The 21,657-nt window shown below is 44.1% G+C and overlaps 1 protein-coding gene across 7 annotated transcripts in view; it reads left to right on the top strand.

Moving 5' to 3' along the window:
- The window catches only part of CADPS (calcium dependent secretion activator), a 332,826-nt gene that overhangs the window by 280,250 nt on the left and 30,919 nt on the right, over positions 1-21,657 (top strand). For all 7 annotated transcript variants that reach the window (XM_067541603.1, XM_067541583.1, XM_067541594.1 and 4 more), the window contains 3 exons: positions 7,602-7,676; positions 8,947-9,030; positions 17,385-17,417. In XM_067541603.1, coding sequence (XP_067397704.1) covers positions 7,602-7,676; positions 8,947-9,030; positions 17,385-17,417 — 192 coding nt within the window. The remainder of the gene's footprint in view (positions 1-7,601; positions 7,677-8,946; positions 9,031-17,384; positions 17,418-21,657) is intronic.

The raw sequence follows: 21,657 nt of genomic DNA, 5'->3' as shown, positions 1-21,657 counted from the left end.
GGTACCTTTAAAGCCTGCTGATGCATTATGACTGTGTTTGAGTCATTAACTCCACCTTGGAGCCAGATGTATCTTTGCCAAAAAGCTAGATATTTACCTGTCGTCGCCAGATTTACAAGATATGACTATTTTAAGCAGACAAACAGGAAGAAAAGAAAAGTATTGAACTGGTTTTTTTTTTTAAAGACAACTTCCTGAAATATATTTGAATTCCATCTGATTTGACTTCCTTGAATATTGGCTGTAATGAGCAAGTTTTATGATCCCAGTTGTTCAGGTTCTTAATGACTCAAGATTTCAAAAACAATCCAGTTTTAATCACTTGCTGATCTGTTTTGTTTCTTGTAAAGACATTGTTGCAGCTTGAAATTTTCATATTTAATATTAAAAGGAGAAAAACATGCTAAATTGGGCTAGATTAAATGCATCATCACGATCATTGTTCTCCAATGGCTTTAAATCAAGTCAAATATTCATATACCAGGCTAGAATCAATTCAGAAATATTGCTTGGATCTCCTATCTTGTTGCCAATGGGCGTGTCCTAGATAAGATCTTCCACTATAGCTTTACATGTTCAGAATTTATAATATATCATTGCAAGTTGTTTGTCCTTTTTAATTATTTATATCATTCTGATCTATATTCCTCTTTATGGGTCCGACCCAAAGCTCATTGGATTCAGTGGGAGTCTTGGCTTTGAGTCAGGCCCGTTGTCTTTTATATTGTTTGTTTGTTTGTTTGTTTTTGGTTATAACATTTTGTTTCTGATATTCTCTTTGGGGGGAAGAGGGTTTTCAAGCTTCTGATTGTTGAGTTTCTGTCCCCAGTCCTATTTAGGGCTCATACTAAATGGACTCTCAACAGCCCAAGGCATGAATATTAGACTGGTTGGTAGAATCACAACATTTCCACTCCCCATTGTTTCTTCACTCTTCCTCTCCATCTCTTCTTTCATCCCCCAGTTCTCCAACCCCACAACAGCCATGTTGGCTCCTTCCTATCAGACAGGAGGATGAGGGTTGCAATGCTAATACCTTCATCTATTTTCCGACACACTGCAAATCAGGCACTAAACCTCAGTGAATTAAATTATGAGGAGGAGTGACATTTCTGAGAACAAGCGACTCCCCCATACTTGGGATACTACAGGGGTAGCTAGTTATCTTAATAAAAATTGTCAGAGTTTACTACCCAATAACGCAAGGATCTGATAGCATTGGCTAAATCCAGAAGTTGTGTTGACAGGAGTTGTGTATATTTCCTAACACATCCTTCAATCCTGTAGTTCCCTTTGGGCTATATGTGTCAGTTGTAGCAAGTGCACAACTCAGGCCACCAGACCCATTTAGCATTTGGCTGAGACAAATATAAGATATTCAGCGATTGAAACCCTACGTTCAACCCACTTAGCCACTTAACTGTTCTCAGTTGCACCAAAAGTGAGCATAAGTCTCAGGAAATCTGTGTGTGCTTCTTTAAGAAGGTATTTGGTATAGTAACTTGGAGATAGCATAACTATTGTGTGAAATAGCAGTTGCTGTGGGATGATGTTTTTAACAAATAGCTAAACTAATAGACATGTAAATCAGATGTAAATTATCGGTGCATAAGTTACTGTTTAGGGCTGCAATATTCCATACACCCTTCTTTTGCTTTTCTTGTTTTTAATGAATATTCCTACCCTCATCTCATCCTTCACTGGTCATACCACTCCGTTTTTTGGCTTCCTCCCCTCCTCTTGAAATTGTATTAACCACTGGGTTAAAACACCTATGCTTGGAGGATTAAAAAAGGTTGATAAAGGTTAAAATATGAGAGAGAGAGAATTATTGTATTCAGAAATACCACTCCAGCTATTCCATTCCAATTCTAAGATCAAGATAAAGACTGTCATCAAATAGACAAAAAACATCTAAGCACCAAATCAGAACCAGATATCAATTTGGCCTCCTCATACCCCTTTATAACTCACTGTGGGTGAAGTTCACCCCAATGCTGATGGTCGTATAAGGTTTGTGTATCACTTAAGTCTAGCTTACCTCCTCAAAACAGGGCTTTAAGTGGTTCAAAGGCTATGTGCTGAACTCCTGCACACGGGTGAATTTCACTCCATGAACAGCTTGAGTAACCCTTACATTCAAATGGGTATGTCAAATCTATTCACCCAACAACGAACAGCAAATAAGTTCATAAAAATTGTGATCTGTTGGCAAGGCCATTCATGAACAACAAAAAGGGTAAAAATGTCAAATAAATTGTTCACATATCCTAGTTTGCCCAACTTTAGTCAAAGCAGATCTTGCTTGGAAACATAACATCGGTTTTTATCACAGTCAGCGCTGCATGCTGGTACAGAGAGACTCTGTTTCGAGCTTTGATTTGACCTAACTTTTAGCATTTTTAGCGACAAGCCCTTTCTTTTAAGACTATCTTATAATGTGTTCACTTTGCATTAACAGACGTGAATTGTTTGATGTATTTTAAAAGTATTATTAGTCTACTGAGTACATACTCATCATCTCATTTCCATGTCCTTATATCTAAAGGCAGCTGTTAAAACATTTGGTAAACATACTTTATCATCTTAAATATTTATTTTTCCTCTGAATTTTTAATACATGAATGGGTATAAATTTATGTATTAAATGTTTCTCAGTTGGTCTAGTATGTTTTTATTTAGTATCCAAGGTCAGATGGTCCTAACAGAAATACAACATACACACAATCTGTTACATGACAAGGCAAAATATGCATCACGTGAAGTCAAGTTGAGTAATTTTAGTGTAGGGATTGTGAATTTTATTAGTTTTTCTAATAGCAAATGATGATTAACTCTCTCAAAAGTTTTTGTTACATCGAATGAAGGAGATTAATTATTTCACCTCAAACCACATGCATTCTCATAAGAAATCTGTAGAATATGAGACAGACTTCTGCAAAAGAAGCCTTTTCTTAGAAAACCTTTTGTGCCAGATTTGTAACACAGCCTTTTCCAAGTGGGGCAATTATTACAAGGGGGAGTGTCAAATGCATGTCATCTTCAGTCTCAGGATTGCAATCTTCAGTAGGTAAAGGTAACACAATAGCTTTGGCAGTAGAGGCAGGTCAGTATATTACATGCACAGAATTCAGCTGGTGATGTTTTCCAACCCGTTGCCAGGTTTCTCAGAAATGCACAAAGCAGCCTGAAATCCAATCTAGTCTGCCATGGGACAAACACCAGAGGGACGGATCCCCTGGTGGCATAGAGCCTCCTATACACACCCTTCCCTGAAGCCAGCCTAGGAAGCCTGGCCAGGGGAATGATACCATGGCCAAAGGCTCTTTGTGCTTCCCAGCTGCCATCATGTTCCCTTGGGCAGGCTTACAGCAGGAGACCAGCCAGGAGTACAGCATCCCCAGAAGCAGAGGAGGGCCAAGGTGGCTTAAAGCATTTTCCTCTCCTGAGCCGCGCTGGCGTGTGCTGGCCATGGCCGAGGAGTGGGGCAGCTCTGGTCAAGAGTTTGACAAACAGCAGGAGTTTGGCCCCAAAACCTAGCGGGCCAAATACTGACCAAGTGTTAAGATCTGGCTCCTGTGGCGTTCCACTTACTGACGCCAGCTCTGAATTTGGCCTCCTGTGTTCAGAAGGAGAAGCAGCCTCCACCACTGGGCAACGGCTGTGGGAGGGCCATGGCCCTTCGAGACAGCAGTCATGGTGGGCGTTCTGCTGTACAGGGCGCCTCTTCCAACGTCTTCCATCCTCGCGTGCTGCATGCTGATGCTCTCAGTGCCCTTCTTGCTTGCTTTGTAAACAAGCTTCTAATTGAAAATATCTTTGCCAGTACAATTCACGCTGTATTATTTTACACACACCTAGCTACTCTTTTAGTTAAAACCCATAATTTATCCAAAGACAATGAACAGCAACAAGCCTCACCCCCACCTCCCCCCACCTCCAGCAACCTAAACTCCTTCATTAAAACAATATGCTAACGAGGCAAATTAAGCAAGTCTTTGGGGCTACTATGAAGACCTAAAATGGAGCTGATGGAACTTTGATTTAAACTCAGTTCGTCTCCATGTACAATGGGCCACCTTTCCAAAAGCACGTGTGCACTTCTGTGCACACCCAGCTTGTCCGTTGGTGAGCTCCAGCACACACGTGACCAGCCCTGCTTTGCATTTGCCCAGGTAACCCCACTTTCTGTGCACACACCGGAGTTGAGTTAGGTATTCCCACCATCACACTCCTAAATTAGTGGCGATGCTCTTCAGAATTAACCCCACATTACATAGCTCTGTAACTGTGCAGGACATCTGTCGCGAGCTTCGTTGTCCTGCGCTTAGTTGGTAGCACAAACATACCCAGAAGGATTATTTCCTCCAGGCTGCTTCCACTAGGGTGTGCTGAAAGCACGACCTGCCCCACGTCTTCCGTCCGTGGCATGCCACCCCTGGCAGCGTAAGTGTAAGTTGCAGCAGGAAAGTTCCAGGGAAGTGTAAGTTCCAGCAGGAAAGAGACAGAGAAACTTACACCGCAGGAGGAGGGACGCAGCGGAAGTGGACGAGTCTCCACCCCCAAAATGAAGCTGAGTAGGAATCGTAATGCTGAAGATCGCAAACAAGGGGAATGCTCTGACAAGCAAGGAAAGGACTTATCCGTTTCTGCCTATGGCCTGTACGGCCATCGCTTATTGATGGCAGCACTTCTCCCAGACAGCCGCTAGCCCCTGCTCAGACGAGACCTGACACCACTCACTGCCTTACCTTCCCCCAGTCTCGAGCACCAGTGCCCAGTCAGACTTCCCACTCACACTGTTACTGTGCTCCAGCAGACCCGCAGCCCCTCTTCCCAGCTTCATCATCTTCTCACTGCCTTCTCCGCACCACATAATCCCTGCTCAATCTCTCCTTCTCCCTCCCATGCGGGAGTTGTCACATTCCACAAATGCCTTCTGCTCTGTTTCCAGGACTTCCCAACAGACAGCAGATGCAGTCAGAGAGAGGAGAAGGTGGAGGAAACGCCACCTCTCCAGATACATGCAGAATTCCATCCCTTGTCGCCATCTCTTCATACAGGTCCTGACCCCACATGGGGGATGAGCCCTCTGGATTCAACCCAGCTCCTCTGGGGGGTGCCCCTGAGCTCAGCATTGCAGCTGCCTCTCTGATTGGTGTGAGGTCTCCAGATTTCAAAGTACTGCCAAATAGGTTCTGATGAGTAAATGTAGCTGCATATGCAAGAATATTTATGTCATGTAACCATGGTTACTATAAAGCGTTGATACAGATTTTTTGACCTACAAAGCAGGACATTGAAACAAAAATTCTTCAGGAGGCAACTTTTTCCTTTGTTTATTTATACGAAAATAGCTTTTCCCTTGAAATCGACCCATCCTATGAAACTGGGCGCACCCCACCCTGGTATTTGGGGCACTCGTCTTTACTTAGTCTGTCCACAAGGTTCAGCCAAATGTTTAGGACGTTACTTCTTAATCTGGCTTGTGAGGGGTGCTAGATTTTGGAGGTCAGGGGCTGCACCACACGACACATCTGGCCTCATCTAGTGCCAGGACCAATAATCTCGAGTCCAGTCCTTAATCCAGGTCCACCTACATTGAAACTCAGCTGTAGATAGCGCACATGTTGTTGCTGTCCATCATTGGAGACTTACAGCATGTGTTCTGTGTAAAATCACTCTCCCACTCCGCTCCTTTTTGCCTCCTGTAAATATTACAGATAGCAATCTCTGCTATTTCAGCTAAAAGGATTTCTATTCATGTTTCGTTTTCCGTTGCTTATTGTTTCTGTGCAAGCTGCTGCTTTTTTCATGGCCCTGTTGAATAGGTTCCATTTTTTTTTGAAAATTTTATTTGATTTATTGTTTATCTTCATGTGTTCTTTTTCCTGTCTTCTGCACCTTCCTCTTAATTTCTATCCTCAATCATCTGAAAGTTTGCTAAAGAGTGGGTAAGTGTGTCATACTTTTTTTTTTATTTTTTCTAAGTTCCTGTAATAATATGTTATTGTTTTACTGCAAAAGAAAAAGATAGAAACTGATAGAAATTACCTAGTAAATGTTAAGGGACCAGTTTGTAACACTTTCAATTGCCCTCATGGTCCTTGTTTTCCCAAAGAGTGATTGGCATTAATAGCAGATTTGTCTCTTTCGATGTAATTTGATGTTAACATTTTAAAACAATATCAGTGTAAACAAGTGTCAATTAATATAGTGACTAAGATCAATGCTTTAATTTTTTTATTTAAAAACCAAATGTTTTCTTTTGGAAAATATATATTTTTCAGTTCACTGAAACTAAGAATATGCTGTGAGGTTTTTGGTAATTAAAATCCTCCAACTGAAGCAAGTTTTTCTAAATTAGCTGAAAAATGGTTCAGAGTCTATTATAGCCAGACGACCATGGACTGTGATTGCATCAGAGCTCAAAAGCTAAGTGAGGTTTGGTCCGGTTGGTAATCGGACAGAAGGTGTCGTGGAAAAACCTAGGAACTGCAAGAAGTGGTATCAGTAAATCAGTAGGTGGCGCTCTTTCCTGTGCGCCCACGTGGAACCAGTGGGCCAGAATGGTTCTGGCAGCAGAGGGCACTGTGCTGGCGGAGGTGCGTGAGACGAAACACGCCTCTTTATTACGTTATGATCATAAAGGCATCAATTCAACAAGCATTTAAACAAGTGCTTAACTTTAAGCACGTGCTTCAGTGCCACTGAACTTGGACACGTGCTAAAGGGTATGTCTCCATTGCATCTGGGAGTGAGTCTCCCAGCCCGCCTCCGCTCTCTTGCATGAGCGGCGCTTGCGTTAGCGCATTGGAAATAGCAGTGTAGACATTGCGCCTCGGGCACCCCCTGGCTTCCGAGCCCAAGCTCCAGCCTGAGCTGCAATGTCAAAGCAACATCTGCACAGCTATTTTGTAGCGTGCTAACACAAAGCCCCACTAGCGCGAGTCTCTGGACCCAGGCTGGGCGGCTCGTATAGATACACCCTAAGTGCTTTGCTGAAACGGAGCCCAACAGATTCAAGAGCACATTTCACAAGTGCAGCGGCATTCCTCAAATGGTTCGGGATATTCCACGTGCATAAAACGTCACCCTTACTGTTCTTTCTGCACTGCCTTTCCTCAGCTCCGAGGGGACTTGGCTGTGCCCGGTGAGAGTTGCCCCGTTTTATCCCGTTGGTGGCTGCGTTTCAACAGGCCGTTAAGTTATTCCTTTATAAAATGAATTCGTTAACGTTGAAGAAAGAAACTACAGCCCTAGAACCACTACGTATTATTATTATTACACACAGGATCTAAGGGCCAAAGTCCCCTCTCTGACACATGCATTTAGCTCCTATTGGTGTCAGTGGAGCTGTATGCAAACTTCAGGGGTTTGCCCATGCTTTGAAAGTACGATCAGATTCTCTTGAATTAAAAGTCCTGTATAAATGTAAGTAATTACACTCCACATCAGTGGAGCACAGGGTAATAAACGGCTTGTTTCTTAGCTGATATTATTACAAATTCTGTTTACCGAGGGAAAAGGCTAATAATCATAGTGCCGTCACTTGGATCAATGCTAATATTTACCTCTGCCTTTTCTCTTTTTTTTCTTAGCACCAGTACCATTCAAAAATAGATGAACTAATTGAAGAAACCGTCAAAGAAATGATAACACTCTTAGTTGCAAAGGTAACCTTCGGCTTCAGGTGAAATGATTCACTGTTAACATCACTTTTTTTATATGTGCATTTCCATTAAAATGTGACACATTAAGAAGTTGAATTGGCTTATTGTTTCTCATGGGAAAGATCATGCATCGTTCATTCCTTTCATCATGACTCTCTGATGATTGGGAATTGCCTGAGATACCTTACACTGTTGAGCAGGATTGACAAATGGGGCCAAAAAAATAAAAAATTTTACAGAAGCATCTATGGATTTATGTCCTCCATCTTATGTGCACAGACACCCGCATCATGCACACAAACTGCACTCACTAGGGGGGCGCTATTAAATACCGATAGAAGGATTGACACACCAAACACATGCAAAAAGTTGTGCTCATAAAATTGTGTTCTTGTTTTAAGAGCTAGGTTGAGGCTCATTTACAAGTTGGTCCATGATGTTATGGTACCAGGAAACATATTCCAAAATGTCTATTTAAGTCATGGGACTCTATGTGCATGTACAGCTCCTAGCACCAGAGGGACCTGATCTTGGTTGGGGCTGTCCATGACATTCTGGCACCAAGAAACACATTCCCAAAAGTCATGTTTGATTGTATGGAAATTGATTTTGTATGAGAGTGGTCTGATATTTTAGATGCTTGCATTTAGATGTGCTCATCTCTCAGCTCTGAGATAGCATGGCGATAAGTGCAAGATACATCGGTAGGTAGGGTAGATGTCCAAACTGCTTGTTCTCTAGCTTCAAACTGAGAACAATATTGCAACCCAGATGTCAGCCATCACTGTTACTCAGTGTGGAGACCTTTAAATGTAGTCTCTCAACGTATGCCAGTCTGAGTCTCCTGCAAGACAGACCAGCAGGCACCTCCTTGACACCTCTCACTGGGAACTTGAGCCGTCTGACCTTCCCTCTTAGGAGAGGGAGTTCATTGGCTCCCGCTCGAGGGAGCACATGGTCTCCAACATTTCCCAGAGGGGAGACATGGTAACCAATACCGCCTGGCAATGCTGAATGGGTGATTTGTATTGTTAGCGGTAAGCTGGGTAGGGCCAAAAAAAAGAGTGCGCCATTCATTCCCTGCATAAATTCTTTGCAAGACATCGTTCCGAATTTTGAGAGCGGGTGATATCTGAGTTTGGTCCTGCCCTCACTTACATAATCATAAACCTTGATTTCCTTGGCGGTAATCCTGATTTAACCCATTGCAGATCAGATCAGAATCTCCTCCTCTGTGTTTATAAGTGATTGAAGTATTTTCCTTTTCCTATAGTTTGTCACCATTCTAGAAGGAGTCCTGGCCAAGCTGTCCAGATACGACGAAGGGACATTGTTTTCTTCTTTCTTGTCATTTACCGTGAGTAGAGAAAATCTGTTTCTTTTGGGTTTTTATTGATGTGTTTTCCTATTTTGTATTGTAAACTCATTCGGGTCTTCGAATAGATTATTTTGGCAATAGCCCTCCCTTTCTATGGTATTTTAACACTATAAGAGCTCAAACATCTTGCTACATACACACAGAGCTTAATGTAAATAGCTGATAACTGTGTGTCACCATGCAGCCATAAAGTTAAAAGAGATCCAGATACCATACTGTGGTAGAAAGAGGGTGCCTGGAGCACCAGGCCTGGGGCAGGTCCTGAAGCCTGAACTAGAGGCTGTGAACCAAAGTCAGGCCATGTATTAATTTAGTATTTAGTCTGCAGAAGAGAAGAGTGAGGGGGGATTTGATAGCAGCCTTTAACTATCTGAAAAGGGGTTCCAGGGAGGATGGAGCTAGGCTGTTCTCAGTGGTGGCAGATGACAAAACAAGGAGCAATGGTCTCAAGTTGCAGTGGGGGAAGTTTAAGTTGGATATTAGGAAAAACTTTTTCACTTGGAGGGTGGTGAAGCACTGGAATGGGTTACCTAGGGAGCTGGTGGAATCTCCATCCTTAGAGGTTTTTAAGGCCTGGCTTGACAAAGGCCTGACTGGGATGGTTTAGTTGGGGTTGGTCCTGCTTTGAGCAGAGGTTTGGACCAGATGACCTCCTGAGGTCCCTTCCAACCCTAACCTTCTATGATACTATGATTAAAGCAGATGCTTATAAGTTCATTGTCCAGGACATGAATTTGGCAAAGTAGCTGCCAGTGTTGCTAAAACAGAGGCACTCCTAAGAAGTTCTAGGCACTAGATATTTACATGAACATATTCCAGAAGGCTAGTACAAGATGAGATGGTTTGACAGAATAATGAATAAACATGTTTTGTGCAAAAATCAGAAACAAGGTAAAAGGCGAGGTAACAAACGGCTGTCATGAAACTCATAGGGTGGTATGTCAGTTTGTCTCAGTCTACAAATGTCAGGGTACCTCACCTTTGCCCTTTGTATGGCCAAGGGGACAGCAGAGACTCCCGCTGCTCCTTGCCACCGGGCACTCACGTGTTAATGTACTCATGCAGGTTATGCGAGTCGTTAGGACTGTCCCTTAAAAGCAATAAACCTGGCCGAATGCCTCTGTCAACGAACTGTGCCTGCGGTCTTCCTCTGTGAGTAACATCGCGGTCTGCTAAATTAGCCGGCTACGCGCTCGGCTAGAGCTAATAACACCGGAGCTCCAAGGGCAGGAGCACTGAGCAGCTGCAACAGCACAGCAGCCCTGCAGCGTTACCACAACATCAGCACTCCGTCCTTCCACACGTTCGGTGTTGGAGCTACTCTTCTGAGCAGCATTTATTGCACCATTTAATCTAACTTTGTAGTCAAAAAGAAGGGTTATCGTGAACTTCTTGCCTTACATCTATGTTTCAAACCTTATCAGCATTAGCAGCTGTGGGCTGCACATTTGAAGAAGCAAAATCATATGAAACTTGGACAATCCCATATTGCCTCTGAAAGAAGAGACGATGGGAAAATAATGGCCCGGGGATATAAATTCTCCGCACACTGCACCAAGCCTCAGAAGCCACGTTTCATTTCTCAATAACATGGCAGAGCTAAAACACTGGTCCTCCCACTGAACATTGGCCTGTAACATTGATGGATTTGCTGGCAGCAGAATGGATGTGGATGGTCTTCTTGCATGATTAGTTTACAGACCTTGTCTTGTTAGCAATTAGGACTTACCTGTGCCAAGCTGTATTATGCATTTCTTTTGATAACTGCAGAGGAAAGACACACAAGGGCTAGTTTGAAAATAGACCCTGTACAATTTGCAAGGACATCCATTTGCAAGCGTAAAACTTTTCATCTGGGCTCCAAAACAGGTGGTTGTTTTTTGACTAGAGAAACTCTTGAGATCTTTTCCAGCCCTACATTTCTATCTTTCTATTTCTATTCACAAACTGGTGCGCAAATATCTCTTTTGCACCTATCTGCATGAATAATTCTATGAATGTGTTTTGGAAACTGCTTTGAAAATTTGGCCCATCAGGCCCCGTTACAAACATACCTAAAGCCTCTGTATCGTGCATCCACTAATTATTCAACTGAGAGTGGGCAGGAGTGCATTATCGATATTCTTAAATGTAGAGCCCACCCAATGACTTAATAGCAGTGGTCTGACCTCTCATTCCACAGACCTTTATGAAATCATTTCAGTATGAATTTCATGTCTCGGCCAGATTTCCCTAGCCAAGGATTTGTACTCTATCATCTTAAATTTCTGGGAATTTTAGAAGAAGCGCGACCACGTGCATCTCCAACTCATCTCATTGTCACCCGCACAGCACCCTCGGTGTCACTGACCGTGGTGGGACCGTAGAGTTGCGGTTGTCATGAAGTGGTCTTCAGCAATATCTTGCAGTTGAGTCATCACAAACTGACTGTCCCTGCAAACTCAGATATGCCTGCCTTCTCCATTCTCCTTTGTTTTACTCCATGAGATTAATCCCCCTGCCCCTTTCTTTGTGTTTTGGTGGTTCTTTGTCCCATGTTTCCTTGTTCCGTTGCTTCCCTCTCACTGGCCCAGAATTTCCTTTAACACTCCAGTGTCATTAAAACAACAGCTAGTGTTCATTTTCGCTGGGAGTTCCTCTCTTGCAGAGAGGGGTGGAGAGCTGAGGCTGGCTGGCTTCCTTCATCTTAGTGTGTCTTAGGGAAGATTCTGAGTGCACTCCTGTGCCAACAGCAGAGGTTGTGGAGGCGGCAGCTTTTCAGGCATCGGAAGTGCCAGCATCAGCCTGGGTAGACAGTGTAATGTGCAGTTCTTCCTTCTCTGTGCATCCAAGCTGTTCTTTGATGGAAGCTGCATCTCTCACACCACATCATACTGTTTACACTGAACGGTTTGACTTGGGTTGCTCCCTTCTAGTGCTGTATGAATGGAAACCCTATCTCCCTGTCTGAATTGTGAAGGGCAATGGGAGGCGGATGGATGTTTGGATTTCGGCCAAGTGGCTGCGGTTTGATTAAACCGTGGAACGCTACGTGGAAGGCAATCTGTCCTGGTGGCTGTGGAAGGGGAGAAGGCAATGGCCACCCCCCAGCTGTCACCAACCTTCCCTATTTTCGATGTTCGAAAACCAAACCTTACTTAACCTGCCTGCTTCAACCCCTGTGCAGGTTGCTGCATGAAGAAACCACCGACTGTCACATGAGAGCTCGGGTCTCCTCTCAAAGCCAACCCCCTGGCACTTTGAAGGAGGGTTGATGCGGTTTATAGGGAAATGGCGAAACCCCAACTCCCACCGTCTTTGGGTTTGCACAAACCAGCCAGCACCGCTCAATACACTTATTGTCCCGTGAGCCTGTCCCCACTGCCATGGATGTCACTAGCTTTATGGTTAGCTGGCGTACCCTATCTGTAACAGTGCAATCAGTTCTCAGTCCGCCTGGAGATGTCCACAGTGAATGCATCTGCTTTGACATCCAAGAGACGCGTGCTGTCTGGACAAAAGCGTCTGGGGCAGCCATGGACCATGCTTCAGCACCGAGCCTCCAGCTGCCTGGGCAAATGACCTCATAATCCAGTTAACACCCCTGACCTGCCCCCATGCAGGGTGGCAACTCCGACCACACCAGTGGACAGAGACACCCCGCTGGAAATAACACAAGCCTTTGCTGGCTGAAGATAATAATAATATTGAGGCTAGGGCAGAACAGAGAGCAAGTTGGGCTGCAATAGCAGGAGAGACAGAAGTTGAGTCACAGTGACCTAGCAGGTGGATGATGGCTCAGGCTGATCAGCTGATGGGGAAGTGGGCACGGGTGCTGTGGGCAAGGAGGGACGTCTGTAGGAAGATTATCGGTGCAGGGGAGATCCCCCGACCACTGGTCAGCTGCAAGAATGGCCAAGCACAGCTTTTAAGAGGAAGGGGAAAGTTGTATCCAAGAGGAAGCTGAGGAACGTGGTCAGCCTCAGCAAAGCCTTCCCGGACACTGCTCAGTTGTACCACGTCGAGTGGGCGAGAGGACAAGAGAATGATCTGGCCAGGAGGGCAAATTCCCCAAATCGAGCGTGATTCCCCTGGCAGCCGTGGCCAAGGAGTGGAAAGCAGCAAACCAGGGGAAACCCCCAGAGGCCAGACCTCAATAAGGAGGGTGGAGGAGCTGGATGCTCTTAGCAGAGAGCCCCAGCGCAGAGCAGCGGCAGCGGGTCTCTGACAGCAGGGAGAGGTGGGGCAGGAAACGGCTTTCTGCCACCTCTGCTGTGTCGGAGGCCCTGTTGCACACGGCACTGAGTGCTCCTGCACTGACCTGAGCTCCTTTGCCTCCCACTGGCTTCCCTGGGGCACTCAGCACCTTGCAGGACTGAGGGAAGGTGCCTGTGTCGCGTTGGGAAAGCACCTCCCGCCCCAGGGCCTTGAAGGGAAGTAGAGAGCAGTAAGTCGCGGCTGACAGGTGTCCCAGTCCCGTCGGTTCCTGCATCCCAAAAGACTCTGCTGAGCAGCACAGTTTCCTGCTGTAATAGCATCATTTTCTGTCTTCCGTCTCTGCAATGATACGTAGAGAAGCTGTCTCTCGTTACAGCAGGGTAGCGCTGCCTCCCACCTTTTCCCTCTGCGAACAAATAAAACAACGTACTATGGTCCATGCATTTCAATTCTAGAAAGCATTCATCTTCCTCCCCCTCCACCAACTTCTTCCATCACATGTTTTCCAGTCCCAGAAATGACATGTGCTTGGGAATCTTATGACAGACAGTTTTATCACCTAGTAGGAAATCCTTATTTTCAATTCTTGCCTTGAAATTCAATATTAAATGAATGCATCTGTTGTCTAATAAAGTTCTCACTAGCCATCTCATTATAAAGAGCTTCAAAACAAAAATACCTTTCTAAATTTGACCAGACGTTGGGTTTTGGTTTTGGGGTTTCTTTTACCATTGACTGTTTCTCAGTATCGGCGGTCCAGCCGTTCGATGGGTGTCTGTCTGTGAAGTTCCACTGAGTCACAAGCAATGACAGCTGCTGGGGTTCTGTTTAATCTGGATGGCCTCTTTCATTGAACAGCAAAGAATTACGATGGCATTCATTAAAACGAAAAGGCGTATGTTACCCAGGGGAGAGATGCAAAAGATCTTATCTTTGTTCTTCACAAATTTTTATGGTAAACGGAGACATTTCATGGGGAAGTCATGAAACAACGGCAGCCTAGTGAAAAAATCAACACAGCGTCTGGCTGTTTGGAAACGTCACTAAACGTAGCCAAGTCTCACTTTAAAGAAAAACAAGTAGTTATTCACTTTGTTTTAAAAAAAATAGAGAGAGAGAGAGAGAGACTGAGCTTTTTGTGGGTGGAGGGGAGTTAGTGGAAGGAAGATTGGATTATTCTGGTTACTTCTTTCCTTGGGGAGACAAGATGGTCCTGTGATTAGGTGCTGGCCCGGGATTTACGAGAACAGGTTCAATTCCCTGTGGAGGTGGTTCCCAGAGTCAGGCTAGCACTACTGCAATAAAAATCGCTGTGGTGCAGCTGGGGCTCATAAAGCCATCCCTAGGCTTCAGAGTCCAGGCTCCAGCCCAGTCCACAGTGTCTACACAGCTATTTTTAGCGCAGTATCTCAAGCTCGAATCTGATGACCCGGGTTCAGGGGCTCGCTGCGTGGGCTGGGCTGTGTAAACACAGTCTGTGTGGCCTGGGGCGGCTCGCCAACTGTCGGACCCTTCATCCGTCCAAGTCAATGGCAAAGCTTCCCGTGCCGCCAGCGGGGCAGGGAGCCGGCTCATCAGTTGACCACCTATAGGAGGGGGAGAGTGGCACGGCCCTACCTCAGCAGGGTGTTGGGAGGATGAATTCTCTGAAGACTGGGAAGTGCTCCAACGCTACAGAGAGAGGCAGGCCATGGCAATGCCATAGAGAGATCGGAACATGTATTTGTGCTGAAATTCCATGACTTGTCCTTATTTGTATGAGTTTTAGTCCTTCCTAAACTGATCTGTTTTAAGGCCAGAAGGGACCGTTATGTGCATCCAGTCAACCTGCTGTGTGCCGCAGGCCGGAAACCTTCCCTCAGTAATCCTGCATCGAGCCCATTGACTCGTGGTACAGCTAACGTAAATTTAAACCTTCAAGTGTATGGCGGGGATCCAGTGTCCTGGCCTTTTGTGTCCTTATAAATGTGCCCATCTCGTTCCAGACCCACTGGTAGAGTTTTTAAAATATCCAGGAGCACGTGATGGCTTCCCCTGTTCTTTCAGCCCAGTTTGGGGGGGTCTTAATGCTAGAAATACTTGAAATGTTTCCCTCGGCAGTCACCACTACTCTGGTCTTTTGCATCGCCTCATTTTGCTTAATTATTCTCACACACACACCCCGCACACTCCATACAAATACACCCACCCACTTGCACATTCTGTCTCACACATACATTCATCCCTCATTCAGGACACACAATTTATTCATCCCAAGATGCAACAGTGTGCTTGTTATATTTAGGCTGTTTTAATGGTAGCTTAAGAAATATTTAAAAGCAGGTGAGCTTTTCCACCCAAACAAGGATGGTGAGCTGTGAGCTTTTCCTAATTAAAAGCATAAGCTTCATGAAAGATCTCAGCTGTGAGCCGTCCAGATGGGCTATATTATGGTTCCGTTGTAAGAAGGTCTCTCTATCCAGCTGGGAATTGCTCAGTTGGAAGAGTTGAACTTGAAACTCATGGACCTCCTGTATCCTTTGCCAGCTCCGGCTAACATACAGTCCTATACATTGGGTTATGAAGGGCAGCAGAGAAGTAGCAAGTGTTGGGGGTCTTAGAATTGCCAAAGATCTGTAAACATACCACAGCCTCCAGATTATCAATATTATCATTGTGTGATCTTTAAAGAGGAGACCATGAGAAAATTATCAAAGGGACTGTTGGCATCCTGCAAGGCAAGAATGCCCCTTGATCAGAGCATTTTTAGGGCTGTCCCCAACCTATATAAGCTCTGCAACCCATGGCCTTGCCCTGTAAACCCCTTCGCTGGCCGGACCGGTTGGTGGGGAGGAAAAAAATCTCCCACCCAGACACCTTTTTCCAGCAGCAAGAGCAGAGTGGAATAAAATGGGCGTTGACTTTCAGAAGCTTGGGAGCTCACTCTTGCATCATGTCCTCCAAATGGAAAAGCCATCGCTGCCATTTGTCAGGTAACCTGGTTTAAAAAGCCAAGTAAAGGATAAAAGTAAAGGATAAAAGTCCTCCCTGCAGACAGAGACTGAAGATAAGTGAGTTCCGATAGAAAGATACATTATTGTTATATGTCACATGGAGTTTTTGCCTCTGATTTTTTCTTCTTTCCTGGAATTGAGTGCAAACGCTGTGAGGCAGAAGCTGTTGAAATGGGAGCTCAACAAATTGAAGTTGTGTGTGGCGGGTTTGTTCGTTTCTTCCACTATTTCTTTCATTAAACTACTGAGTGGGCTCAGTCCCAGCCTGACAGCCCTGAACTCCTGTGTCTGTGTGCAAAAGGCAGTAGCAGGGCAGGTCTCCCGGCGCCTCAGGGCTGTGTTATTGAGAGTATTTGGGTGCCCTGGCTGACTGCACTGGATCTGCCAGCTAGGGCTCCTGTGGTCTTGGATTTCCTTTTGATGTGGAGAGTTGTTTACTGTGAACTGGAAAGAGGCCCCCAAACTGTCACGCTGGGGTAACAACTTTTGGCCACCACGATCCTGGGCAATGTTTGCATTCATTCCACTGCCCATCCCCTGAGCCATCCATTCCCCCCAAAAACTGTTTGCAAAAATACGTTCCCCTGTCCTATTTCCAGTCACTTTAGCCTGCCAGCCTCCAGGACTCCTGCGTGCACCCCAGCTCCACACCCCTGCTACGCTTGTGTGGCCACCACCTCCTCGGTTACCTAGGCATTGTGCAAATGAGGATCCCCACGATAAGGGCTGCATTAGCCACATATATTAAAATCTGAGTCATATGGCATGAGAGTTGAGAACAACTTTCTCATGAGAACAACCCGGCTCTCTGGCAGCATTAAGCCCCCAGTGAAATAATAAAGCATATATATTTCTGTTGGCCTTTTCCAGAATCCCTGCATCTTCCCCTGCTCATGGAGAAAAAGGAGAAGGAGAACTCCCACACCATCATCTGCTGCAATTCGTGCCTTAGCGACAGCAGAGCCACCTCTCTTGGGGTTGGGGTTTTTTTTTGTTTTAACATTTTATACATTGAAACAGGAACTATATCACTTTAGCATCGTTTTTTCAATCAGCATCAAGTTGTACTAAGGTTATCTTTAGAGAATATTGACTGTATTACACATCAACATTAGTCTAAAGTCTATTTTTTTTCCTTTTCAGGTGAAGGCAGCTTCCAAATACGTGGATGTCCCTGTAAGCATGATTTAAACATTGCCTTCTGTCTTAATAATTTGCATTTTGTTTTGGGTTATTGCATGTCACGTAACGTTGTCAGCTGCTACTGATCCCAGCATTTTCAGTGTTGTATAAGCATAGGATTCTGACACGTGAGCTGAAAGGAGTACCTGCATTAGCTGGTGTCAATAGTACATATTTATCCTATGGAGACCTGCAACGAGGCAGGATACATAACCAATGGGCTTCACGTGGTATCAAATAGGTACCATATTTACACAAGGGACTTTGGTCACTGCAAAAAAGAAAAATTGTAAGTGTGCATTCTCTAATTTTTTGTGTGTGTTCTGTAATTATTTTTCCATTGAAACTTGCCCATATAAAAGAGTGTAATTTTGGAGAGAAAAGTCCAGAACATGTTAGCGCTCGGCCAAAACATGTCTAATGCACTTGCTAGCCTGCTGTATTTTTATTCTTCTAACTGCTGGCATATTTCACTCTTTCAGAAAAGGCTTTTCATTAACGTTAGGGAAATGGTGGTAAGTTAGCAATGTGGTTATGGGAACCAGTGTGGATGAAAATTAAAAATAACCAAATTTTGTTCATGTTTGCAGTTGTTAAAGAAAAATTATACGTTGGCTCCTCTGATTAGCTCTGGACACATAATGAAGAGAACCCTTCAAGTTCTTAGATAAAGCACTTAAGTTGCCAGAAATTTACATCTAAATTGAGTTTAAGTGCAGTATATGAATGCTAGTTGGAATGAGGGATTACTACCGATGAACAAGATTACAGTTACATACAGACTTTGTGCTGAGTATTTTCAAATAAAAACAAGTAGACTTAAATATATTGGGTCCAAATTCTGCACTCAGTCACACCAGTGTAAATTGAGAGTAACTCCCCTGAAATTAATTAAATCCATACGTGGCCTTGAAAACTTGCCAGATTAGCTAGCTAGGGTTACTTCAGTGTGTGTGACACACACCACTTACTGCAGAGGTGAGACTCGTGATAAATTGCTGAACAATGTGATACATTTATCACGCACCTTTGCCTTTGTCACCCGTGCTCTGCCTATTCATCAATAGCCCCAGGACTTACCCTAACATCCCAAGCTTCTTGAATACTTCACATAACCACTTTCCAAAACACAACCTGTCAGAGGGCATGTCTGCACGGAAATCGAGGAGACATACTTGCACTAGCCTGGATCGAGCTAGCGCACTCCAAACAGAATGAAGTTGTGACAACGCAAGCGGGAGAAGGGTTAGCTGCCCCAGGTGCATACCTAGAGTCTCTGCTGGGCATGCCCATGGGGCAGCGAGCCCCTCCTGCCTCGTGCGCTGATTTTAGCACACTAGCTCAATCCAAACCAGGGTGAGCCTGTCTCTTGGAGCTGGGAATCCCAACCCCAGCTCAGTGTGCGGATGTGTTTCCATCTCCTGCCCCCAAATGTGGAATTTTCCTCCCAGATTCAGTCCCAGGCAAGGAAGAGTTTTTCTCTGCAGACAGATATCCTGGCTTGAAAGTTTGGTATCTCATGGGCCTTGAGGGACAGAAATGAGCCATTTATAACATTGGAAAGGGGCAGCTTTCACCTCTCCGCAGTCACTTGCAGCCTTGGAAGAGCTTGGTGTATCTGAGCTTAAAAAAGGCCAGGCTTCTAAGTCACTGAGGCATATTTAGCTGCCATGACTTCTGATTCAGAAAAGCTATTTCAGATGGACGGAGAGTTCCCTCTGAGCCCTGCACAGCTGGACTGCCAGTGGTGGAGGGTTACAACAAAGAGTCCCCGTAAAATATTATATAACCCTCTCAAACGTTTCCAAAATAGTTTTCCCTGTAACAGATGGGACTGTGCAAAATAAACGATGGCGTCATGTAGTGTGAAAGGTTTCTTGGCATTCCTGTGTGCACAATGCACTCCAACCCGGTTCTGATAAAACGTCTACCCCCCACCAGCAACTATCCATTTACTCGTGCACATCCATGACCACGTATTTGGTGGTGATACCCAGCTCCCTGGACTCCATTTTATTTCAATTTTAAGATCATTCACTGTATAATGCAACTTGGTTATACACCACAGTTGTTGTTACCATTCCCCCCTGTCACCCTGTCCCCCAGGCTTTAATTTTGAATTCCTGTACCGCTGGTCCGAGTAAGATTTGTCCACAGAGAATGGTGCTGGATTCCACATTTCAACTTGTAATTAAAGTAGCTGTGAAGAGCCTTTCTCTCTCCAGATCAGAAAATTAAGATGCAAAATGCTCCTTCAAGAGTTCAAACAGTCCAGTGTTGGAGTCAAGCTAGAGAATGGAAAAGAAATATCAGAGCTACACCACCTCTTACCACATTTTCGTTTTATACGATTGTATAGCAAAGCTGGCATCACGTGGAGAGGACTGAGCTATTCAGGAGGCATAAGGAAATAGCTTAAAAATAGCCCTTTAACCGAGGAAGTTTAGCTGATACATGCTAACGTTTTTTGTGAAATGAGGTAACACAACAGAACTGTATTGTCAAAGAACAATATCGAACTGAAAGACAGATTTGTTTGAGCAGAGCTCTCGGTTAATATCGGCTGCCACTTGTATCGCAATGTTTCCTGAAGCCTCGAATCCATCATTTAGTTAATATGGGCCGGATTCTAATCCCACATGAGTTTAATGTTGATGTAACACCATTAACGTAGATGGAGCTAGTCTTCCTTTACACCAGTGTGAGCGAAAGCAGCATCAACCTCTGTGCAATTCCCAGAACTTTATCGGAGGCCAACTTTAGGAAATTGAAGGCAGTGAGCCACAGTATCTCTAGGTGAAGTGCAGAGAAAACCATATTTGATTATGGGTTCCTTCTCTAGGGGAAAGAGACGCTATCATGTTATTGGCTGATAAGCCATCACTTAAGTCTAATTCCAGCAACTTCCTTGTTTTATATAAAAAAAAACCTGCAACACTTTTAGTGCCACCATGAAACGGGCGCAATCAACGTGCTGAAAATTGCTTCAAAGTATAACGCTTGACTACTGCCACGTCTGTGTTGTCCTCATTGTTTTTCAAATTAATACCTTGTCATTGTTTCAGTAGGTGTTAAGAAATGTTACTAGCATCCCAAGGGCCAAGCATTGGCCCTTTGCTTGATAATTGTTTGCTGTATATTAAAAAACTACCTTCCGACTGCTTTCCAAACGGTCCTCATTTTCACCCTGGAAATTACACAGAAGTGTTAACTAACTTCAATTTACAGTGGCTGACAATCATGTCTTATAGAGAACCGATACTTTGTGATCTGAGGTAAATCACAGTAATGAAAACTAATGACACTCGTTATTAACAAACTTACAATGTGCCAGGAAAATTTAAGATTTTCTGGCAGGTCTTGTAATGACTTATGTTACAGTATTTTAATGGGTTTCCTTTGAGATAAGTTTGATTTCAACATATCAAGCTGTGTGAACTCTGAAAGGGTTTTTTAGTATATTTCTCCCTCTCAATCCTTCAGTTACCATCTCCTTTAAAGAAAATATCACAAGTATCATTGCCTATCATAAATCTAATATAGTTATAAAATAAAGTTTAAAACCAATGAATATATATGGAGATACAGACCGACATAATTATAGTCATAGGTGTCCTACAAATGGAGCACTGATTTAGACATATCGGGGAATTGGCTGATTTATTATTTAACTATTTCATTATTTTAAAACATAAGTCTGTGTTCAGTTAAAATCTAAGTTCTAAGCAACAAAGAAATGTTATTTTGATGTGAATAATAAAATATTCTTTGCTTACTACGCACATTCTCACACCTTAGGAGAAGAAAGAAGAGACTAGCGCTGGGTGTTAGCTTTCTAACTTCATATAACGGAGGGTTTGCATATAGAAGATGACACTGAAAAACCACAGCGTGATGTGTTGTTTCACTAATTAGGTCAACAATACCAAACATAGCAAGAGAACTTCCTGGCATCAGTGTGTCAAGGAAAGGCTTTATTCATCTGAGTGGCTTCCCTCTAGGCAAAGAAAGAAAGAGAGATAGTGTGTTTACATGATCTTGTGCTGAACAAGCCGCATAGGCAGAGTGGCTCGTTGGCTTTGCGGCACACAAAGCAACAAGCCTTGATATCAGTTTCTGGCACCCATCGGTATCAACAGGGAGTGAAGTGCAGAGCAACAATTTAAGGATAAAAGAGAGCTTGAGGAGAAGGAAAAGCAGCATGACTACATAAAGGAGCTGTCTTATATGAAGA

This window comes from Emydura macquarii, unplaced genomic scaffold (genome assembly GCF_026122565.2).
Source record: "Emydura macquarii macquarii isolate MOO-44397 ecotype Brisbane River unplaced genomic scaffold, CSIRO-AGI_Emac_v2 contig_71, whole genome shotgun sequence".
Classification (NCBI taxonomy): Eukaryota; Metazoa; Chordata; order Testudines; family Chelidae; genus Emydura; species Emydura macquarii.
Note: the sequence above shows the minus strand (reverse complement) of the source record. Positions and strands in the feature narration are given on the sequence as shown.